Genomic DNA, 9,416 nt, shown 5'->3' on the forward strand with positions numbered 1-9,416 from the left:
ATGATGATTTTGCCCTTCTTCTCTAAAGGGGGTGCTCTTCAACTATGGTTTTCTCTTCCTCTCTCTCCAATCTTGAAGATGGGGCCCACATGATGAACAACCCATATTGAAGGCGGAGCCTTACATGATGAATGGTCTGCATCAAGGTGGCCCACATAATGCACAGTTCACATTGAAGGTGGGACCCACATGATGGATGGTTGACATTGAAGGTGGGCCCACGGGATGGAAGCTTGACATCAAAGATGGGCCCCTGATGATGGATGACCCACATCAAAGTGCAACCCCACATGATAGACTATCCACATCAAGTGGGCCACAAATGATTGACAGTCCAAATAAAAGGTAGGACCCACATGATGGACAATTGACATCAAAGGTGGGCCCACATGATGAACGACTCATATTGAAGGTGGGGCCCTACATGATGAATGGTTCACATTAAGGTGGACCCACATAATGCACAGTTCACATCAAAAGGTGGCACCCCACATGATGAATGGTCAACATCAAGGTGGGCCCACATAATGCTCGGTTCACATCAAAGGTGGCACCCCACATGATGGATGGCCACATCAAAGTGTGGCCCCACATGATGAACTACCCACATCAAGTGGGCCCCACATCATGGATGGTCCGCATCAAGGTTGGCCTCACATAATGGGCAGTCCACATCAAAGGTCAGCCTATAATGATGAATGACTCACATCCAAGGTGAGCACATGGACAGATTTTTTGGGCTATAAGATGATGGACTCCTAAGTAACTGACACTTGGCCAAATTTGGTGGCATGGGAATAGCTGATTTTGTCTCATATTCTACAAAAGATAGAAAATGAGACAATAGGGCAAATATGACACATTGCCAATTTTCAAACATTTTTAATTTGTGCTTACTAAATAAGTTTTTTGTGTAAAAAAGGTGTTTAATTTTCAGATATTAGGACTTTTCTCAAACAAATTATAAACAGATATTTTCAGTACTTATAGGTACTAAAATTCAGCACAGTAAGTTTTCATCACTTACCTTAATATTGAGAGCTTATTTTTCAGTTTATCAAACAGCACCTTATTAGATGTTTGGCAATGTGCAATGGAGATAAAGGACTACACCGGTTAGGAGTGAGTCGATTCAAAATGAGGGCTGTAAGAGGGCAAGGGCAGGGCCCAAAAGGATGTTGATGGAGGTAGTAAGATAGGGCTTTGAGGCCTATGGTTTGACTGAGAATATGGTCCATGATAGAGTGGAACGGTGTAACAAGATTCACATAGCTGACCCCAATTAGTTGGGATAAGGCTTAGATGATGATGATGGTTAAGGGTTATCATTGTTAAGAGAATAGAAACACACCTGCTCTTGCTTCTCATGAATTTCCTCAATTATTGCACGTTTCTTCAATAGAAAATGTAAATAGAAAACTTGTGAAGCTTTCTTCACTAAACGCCATTTGAACTGGAGAATTGAAATAGACAATTAGTTAGTAACAAAATGCACTTGTTAAGTTACTCATGAGTTATGAAACTCAAGGATCAACTTTGGGATTTTGCAAATAACTTCCTAAATAATTGGGTATTTGCAAATACCAACATAAAAGTAATATGTTTGCAAATCACCACATCCTTAATTCATGGTTATTGCAAATGCCCACTTTCGGTTAGCTTTTTTTCCTAACGGTTGTTAGTAACTTTTTTGGATTATTTTCAAAAAATGAAGAAACTGCCCATAACCTAAAACCTCTTTTTCTACAACTCCATTAAAAAAATAATAATAATAATAAATAAATAAATAAAATAAAATAAAATAAAATAAAAATAAAAAGTGTTTGTTCCATATAGAGGAGAATTAAAGGATTTATGTTCCCACAGAGGATAATTTTATGGAATGTTCCATATGGGCATTTTTGTCATTTTCTAATTGTTGTTCATGGAAGTCAAGAAAAACTAATGGAATGTGGGTATTTGCAATAATAGGGAATTAAAGGATAATAGGGAATTACTAATGTGGAAGTTAAGACAAACGAATGGAATGTGGTTGTTTGCAAACCATATGTTTTTATGTGGTGTAATCCATGAAAACCCCTTTTTCTTTTTCTTTTCCTCTTTTTTTTAGATGGGTAAAAAAAGAAGAGAATTTACAAAAGAGAACGTATTCCCCAAACACCATTTAAATGGAGAGACACCCCTACCCTCACTAAACAAAATGAAATCGAAGTGAGATTCATCTTGAATTATGTGTAGATCCTAAAAAAATACTTCCACTCTGCTAATTTAACAAATCGATTACAAAATGAAAATAATCCAAAAGAAAATTAATGAAATGAGAAAGATGGGTTTAAAAAACCTAAGCACAGTCCATCAATTTCCCAATTTTCTTATCCAGTGCAATGCGATCAAATTGGACATGGGGCACGATGATCCATGATCTGGACCTCTCATCAGACGGGCACTGTTATGGATTTTCCTCCCTTCGTATAAAAACCTCACTAACCTAACAATCTTAATCGCCTTGACCAGCAACCTACAAATGGACGGTACTAAACAGCACCAGCAATGAAACAGCATCCAGAGCAACAATGGCCACCAATTGGATGTGCAGGATCATCCAGCAAGCGGAATTTCTTGCTAGTGGCCCATCCATAGCAGAACCCGATCGACAAAAAGTCCAGATCACAAAACTGACACGCCAAGTGATCAATTTGAGTTCCAAAACCGGTGTGCCGCCCTTAGATTAGAATTCCCCCAAATCAAAACCATTCTATTTCTCAAAAATTCCACAAATTTTCACAAATTATAGCAATTTAGAATAGAAAGCGCGGAAATGAGAATGAATCGATCCGTGCCTGTTTATACTGGCATTCAATGGTGTAGGATAAGAGCATGGGGCTGATGTCGCTGGCATCGGGACGGGACACCTGTACGATCCTGGCCTTTGGCAATTCCTCGAAGATCCAGTTCGGTTCGGAGCCTCCACGAAAGGAATGGGTGGACGACAGCAACGAACTGGTCGGCTCGGATTGCATCTGGACGTATCGGTACCCGGGCATGAATTGCTCGGAAGCCATTGAAGAAGGGTTCTTCTTCTTCCTCCTCCGATCTAGAAAACCGGTTTGGCATGTCCCTGGCGGACCGGATTCCGGTTCGTCGTCTTTTGCAGATATAGAGAGAGAGAGAATTTTCCTTTCTCTCCGTGAAATTGCAAAGCTACGTCAAAAGCTCTGGAAAATTTCTGCGCTCTCCGGTTCGAAAATGGAGGAATAATCACATACTTTATTTCACTCCCTCACACGTGGAGAATTTGCACGTGCGTGCGAGATCGGAGCCGCTCGCTGGAAATTCCGTTACCACAGTTCTACGTCTGGTAAGATCAAGCCTCTATGGTTATAACGTGGGCTCCGGTTACGCTGTATAATGAGCGGTTGAGATAAGTCGACTGGTTGGTAGAAATTCTGGATTACATGTATAGCCTGACTGTCCGTATTGTACACGTGGCATCAGTTCGCACGTGTTTAATGGGTTTACGTTTGCCAACTTATTTTAGTGCTTGGTCTTAAAAATAAAGGAGATACAAAACTTCAGGTGTACCACACCATAGGCAACCCACCATTAGAAATTTCCAAAGGTCCACTGGTTTGTTAACAACCAACCTGGTAATATATAAGGTCAAGCACAACTAATAAAAGAATTTTTTTTTTTTTTAAAAAAAACAATATGAACTTAACCCAAGACTTCTGTCACCCACAAAAAGTTTTTAACGGAGAACGACTGTTTCCTACAATGTAGTCCACCTGAAATTTGTATCTACTTTATTTTTTGGACCATGCATGGCTTAAATATATAATGCATGTATCTAGGTGGTTTCATGAATCAGTTGGAACTTAGGTGGAGCACACTATCTAAAACCATGAGAAAATCATGGCTAAAGCATCTAAAACCATTTGACAGATCCTAGCTGAGTTTTAAATGGCCTAAAATTTGGTGTGACTAATGGTCTAAGTGGGACAGACACACTAGATGGACTAGATGTCTGAACCGCATCTCAATAGGCCCTATAAACAGTTATAAGGTTTCAATGGGTGGGCATCAATCTCAACTATCGTCTATGGTGTGGGCCACCTAGGCATGGATTGGCCTAATTTTTAGGCACACATCACAATGGGACTTATGGAGCCAGAAGTCATGGAAAGCTCCCATGTTGTAAATTGAACTTATCAGCCATCTACTTTAATGTAGAAATGTGGCCCATTAAAGTTATGAAATGGCCTGTGGTACAAATATCAGTTTGTAAGAGACATGCATAAAATTTACATGCCAAAGCACAATTTTAAACCTAGATTTTGCATTCCAAATCAAGAGCTATGACAAAATGGATAGTTATTTGATATTTGAGTTTTGATATCCAAGCATGCAGATATTATACCGTAGAGTAGATTGTGCAAATAACCGTTGCCAAATGACTGTCCCAAAATTGGATTGGTTGAATAAACTTAACCTCAGATGGGTAGAAACTTGTTTATCCCATTAAATTTTTTTCGCTTTTAGCTTCAACAATCTAATATACAAATAATCAAACAACCTTATTTTTTGGTTCATACCACTTTCTACATCTAATTTGGGGCCCACAGTGTAAATTATTTATATTTTAATTACGTGTACCCTAAGTATACAATTTCACTTTAATAGTTTTAAGCCTTTAATCATGTGGTGGATTAAATATAACATCAAACAAGGTTTATTTCAAAATAGCATGCTATAATATTCTATTTTTATATTTTTAAGGAAAAATCATATTATTATTTTTTTCTACAATAAAATTAAAATTTTTAAGCTAATGTTATATTTTTTTTATTTTTTTTTCTAATAGGAAATCAAAGATACAGTAAGAGCCTGTTTGATTTTGTAGCTCAACTCTAATTACCTTGTAAATGAGTAATCATTATTTACCAAGGTAATTATGGTATCTTTTCCAATTGTTTACTATTTAAACACTTAAACCGTGAAATTTGCAAAATAAATATGGGGGCCACTGTAATGTGTGTGGCTTATCCACACTGCCCATTCATTATGCCAACTAAAATTAGTGTATGAGCACAAAAATTAGGCAAATCCAAAGCACAAGTAGACCACACCACATGAAATTGTGAGAATCAAATGCCTACCATAAAAACTTCTTGGGGCCTTAGAAGTTTTAGATCAAGCTTATATTTATGTTTTTCAGTTATCCATGTCTATGTTACACTATGAACGGGTTAGATGGTGAGTAAACCTCAATATGAGCCCAGTAAAAGAACCAACTTTCAACAGTGGACAAATTAAGTCCATTGTTTCCTTTAATGTGGGCCAATTGAGCATTGGATCGGTCTTATTTTTAGACTCATGCCCTAAAATATTCTAATAAAATAAATGTACGACCCGGATATATCATATACATTACTGTGGAGGTCAATCTTGGATCGATTTTCTAGGTGGAATTACTCACCCATTTTCAAACAAATGAAAAAGTAATAATACTTATTTGCCAGGAATTTACCTTATCATGGAAAATCAAACAAGCCCTGAATGGTACATTGACACCATAGAAGGTACCATGGTTGCTTATTTAAAGCCTGACATAATGGTACCATTACAACCTTTTACGGTATACATCCCATCCATAGTCCATGTTGCAAAACAATTATTGTGATATCATTGTTGTTGATTTGGTGGGCATTTTTTGGATGGGCTAGATGCTACAATATTAAGCTGATTAGACAGCTTAGATTAGTTCTTTGGTGAGATTTTATTGGCTGGGTGTGGACCTTGATCTAATTGTTCTTTAGTGGGCCACTTGTTGGATGGATATGGGAACTCAATCCCCGTGCTTTTTTTGGTACAGCTTATTGATGTGTTTACCCATCAAAACAATAGTTCTAATTACCAAACATGTTTGCCACGTGACCTACTTATCAAATGGTTCATTTTTAAATGTTTGATCACTTTCTTTTTATTGTCTATTTTTCTTACACACTTCATGATATAATAGTGGACCACAGGGCCAGGACCAATATGATTTTTGGACTATGAAATGTTCACGATCGACCATAGTTGATAAATGATATGGATCAATCCAAATCTTCAATGTCGCATGTGTTGTGAATGGCTTTTTCACTCTCTTCGATCCCTTCTCACTTTCTCGAGGCAGACGACAGGATTAGTATACAGTCTAGATGTGGGATATCCAAGCCATGTAAAAGGTTGGCCACAATGTGGATTTGATATGTGGGCATTGGGAGATAGAGGATTGTGAGAGTGTTGTAGGGAGCCCATGCAAGAAAAATCCATGGGGCTCATTATAATGTTAGTCGATATGTTGGACCCACTCAATGGATGGCAAAGATCATGTAGACCTAAGCATACATGATGCTCCCTAGTCCTGATGCGTATGGAATATATTTCATCTTGTTCTTTCATAGGTCATTATTATGACAATGAAATTGACTAAATCAGTCATCTTTTACAATAGGTGCTTGGTCAGGAGCACAACATTGCATGTTAAACCTTTCAATTACCTTATTAATATAGACCAGCTGCGACAGACCAAGCAGTCTACATGATCTATCTCAACTAATCTAAATGCTAATGACAAATGATGCGTCACCAAGATCTTTCATCTCGAAATTTTGATATAGAAATTTCTTAGTCTCACACAACAGTCGAATATCACTACTGGCCAGCAAAATGTCGTTAACATATGAGAGTAAAATAATAATGTTACTTTCACTGAATTTCACATATATACACTCGTTTACAATATTTTCAATGAAACCATATGAGAATACGACTTTATGAAACTTTAGATACTATTGTCATGATGTCTGTTTCAATCCATAAATGACTCATTAAGTTTACAGATTAGATGTTTTCAGCCATTGGCTTTGAAACATTTTGTCTGCAATATATGCACGTTCTCACTTAGATCTCAATTAAGAAATGCAGTTTTTATGTCCATTTGATGTAGCTCTAAATTTATATGAGCCACAAGAGCCAGAGGGATCCTAAGCGAGTTTGTCTTGAATACATGTGAGAAAGTCTCCTTAAAGTCAATCCCTCACGCTGACTGAAATCTTTTGCAATTAGTGTGATTTTATACATTTTGATATTGTCATTAGAGTTTCTTTTGATTTTGAATACTCGCTTACAACTAATCGGCCTAATCCCTTCAGGCAATTCAACAATGCCCCTAACTTTGTTGTCACTCATGGATTTCAATTCATCTTTTATGACATCAAAACAATGATAAGAATTCACACTTTATTTGACTTGTGAAAAAGATATGAGATTCTTTTCATCCCCAATATCTACAGATAGACGATATAATCATCTGGAATCGCAAACCTTCTCTCTATGTGATCATTTTAAAGGGTTCATTATTCTTAATTGAGTTTTTTATTTCCTCATCAGTGGGTTGTATTTGAATCTCTGTATGGTCATTCATATTGATCTCAAGATCTGTTGTTGAATGGACGACTACATTACTCTGAATGATTGTTGTGGGAATAACAATCCGATCTTCCTCAAATATAATATTTTTTAAGTTCGTGCTCATAATATCTTCACCATCCTCAATAACCTAACATTCGCAGCTTCAATGACTCTCATGAAATATGACGAACAATAAAATTTAAATCCTTTAGATCATTTTGAATATCCTATAGAGAAGCAACTAATTGTTATAGGGTCAAACTTTCTTTCATGCGGGTTACATGGTGTGGCTTTTACATGATAACCTCATAAATGAAAGTATTGTAAACTAGTTTTTCGTCATGTTCACATTTCATATGGAATTTTCACTACAACATTACTTGGGACTCTATTTAATATATGCACAATTGTTTTCAACACATCATCCCCATAAAGATTATGGCAATGTTGAATTACTAATTATAAACCGCACCATGTTCTTTAAGGTACGATTATGCCTTTCTATTACACCACTTTGCTATGGAGCACCAGGCATGATATATCGGGTGATGATGTCATAATCTTGTAGGTATCTAACGAATGACATTCGATTACACCTAGATAGGGGTGTACATGAACCGAGCTAGCTCGGTTAGCTCGCTCGACTCAACTCGAAAAAGCTTGATTCGACCAGGTTCGAAGCTGAGTTCGAGCCGAGTCGAGCTAATTTTTTGAGCTCGAAAATGAGTTCGAGCCGAGTTCGAGTAGGCCCCAACTCGACTCGACTCGGATCGAATCCAACTCGAATCGAACCAATTTGGTGACTCGGTTACTTTGCCATTGATGTTGCTCACCAACTGTTTGATAAAATGACTCAACGAGATGTGGCTGGTGGCAAGGAAGGTTTGGCCGGTGGCAAGCAAGGTATGTACATTAAACAAATACCTTTTTTCTCTCTTTTTTTTTTGGGGGGGGGGGGTACTTAGAAGGTGTTTAATAAAACACCTGTAAAACCTGTTTGTAAAACAGTGAGTTTTTGAAGTTGCAGTTCAGGTGTTTGTGGAAATGCCTCAATGGCGAACTCGGCTCGATCTTGGCCCGAGTTGACCCGAGCTGCTGACCGAATTGAGCTGAGTTCGAGCTGAGGTCAGCTAGTGTTCGAGCCGAGTCAAGCTGAGGCCAGCTCAACTCGATGTACACCCCCTACACCTAGATTCATCATACCTTCCATAGTACTTACCACTATGGTCAGATTTGACGACTTTGATATTTCTGTTGAGTTGATTCTCGATTTTAGCCTTATAGAATATGTTAAATGTACATTTTTAACACATTAATATCTTCATACAATTAAAATACTTACAGATTCTCTGGCAGTAATAAACTCTGCGTTTGATGGAGACTTGATTATGTATATCCTCAGTAGTTAAGTCATGAATATGGTTCTTTTGTTATGATCATGGAAAATAAGGCTAATCCTCCTACCTTTAATGACGTTCAAGCCGCTTTCTCAATCATGAAGATGTAAGACTCCATTAGGTAGGCCACACATGATTAATTATTTAGATCTGGACGTTGGATTTTTTAGATTAAACGATTCAATAAGCCCTACTATAGTTGTTATCATTGCAAATAGTTTTGGGATGGATGCTTGAATTGTGGTCCCTGTACACGATTATTAAGTTGCATACGGAAACCTATGGTGTGAAGACCTTACAGGGGAGAAATGTGATGTGTAAATTTCTTTAGCCCTCCTTTTCTTATATATACATTTCTTAATCCCCTCACCCACATAAGAGAGAAAATCCAAGTTCTATTGAGGGGTTCTCGTAAGGGTGTAAGGTGCGGAAAACCAAGATCAATTTCCGGTGAAATTGCTGGCACGAAAATATATTTACAATGAGGTATGCCTTTAAGATTAAAGTCTAGAATCTCTATTATCGATGCATATGTGGCTTGGATACCAATTGTTATTTCTA

The 9,416-nt window shown here is 37.5% G+C and overlaps 1 protein-coding gene across 5 annotated transcripts in view; it reads right to left on the bottom strand.

Annotated features, from left to right (window-relative positions):
- The window catches only part of LOC131231702 (phospholipase D zeta 1-like), a 44,135-nt gene extending 40,787 nt beyond the window's left edge, over window positions 1-3,348 (bottom strand). For 2 of the 5 annotated variants that reach the window (XM_058227991.1, XM_058227989.1), the window contains exons 1-2: window positions 2,841-3,348; window positions 1,352-1,453 (exon numbers count right to left, since the gene is read on the bottom strand). In XM_058227991.1, coding sequence (XP_058083974.1) covers window positions 1,352-1,453; window positions 2,841-3,062 — 324 coding nt within the window. In that variant the 5' untranslated portion in view covers window positions 3,063-3,348. The remainder of the gene's footprint in view (window positions 1-1,351; window positions 1,454-2,840) is intronic. The other 3 variants (XM_058227992.1, XM_058227988.1, XM_058227990.1) reach the window with 3 other exon arrangements.
- Window positions 3,349-9,416: the final 6,068 nt, after the last annotated feature.

Source organism: Magnolia sinica, chromosome 17 (assembly GCF_029962835.1).
Source record: "Magnolia sinica isolate HGM2019 chromosome 17, MsV1, whole genome shotgun sequence".
In the NCBI taxonomy this organism is placed as follows: domain Eukaryota; kingdom Viridiplantae; phylum Streptophyta; class Magnoliopsida; order Magnoliales; family Magnoliaceae; genus Magnolia; species Magnolia sinica.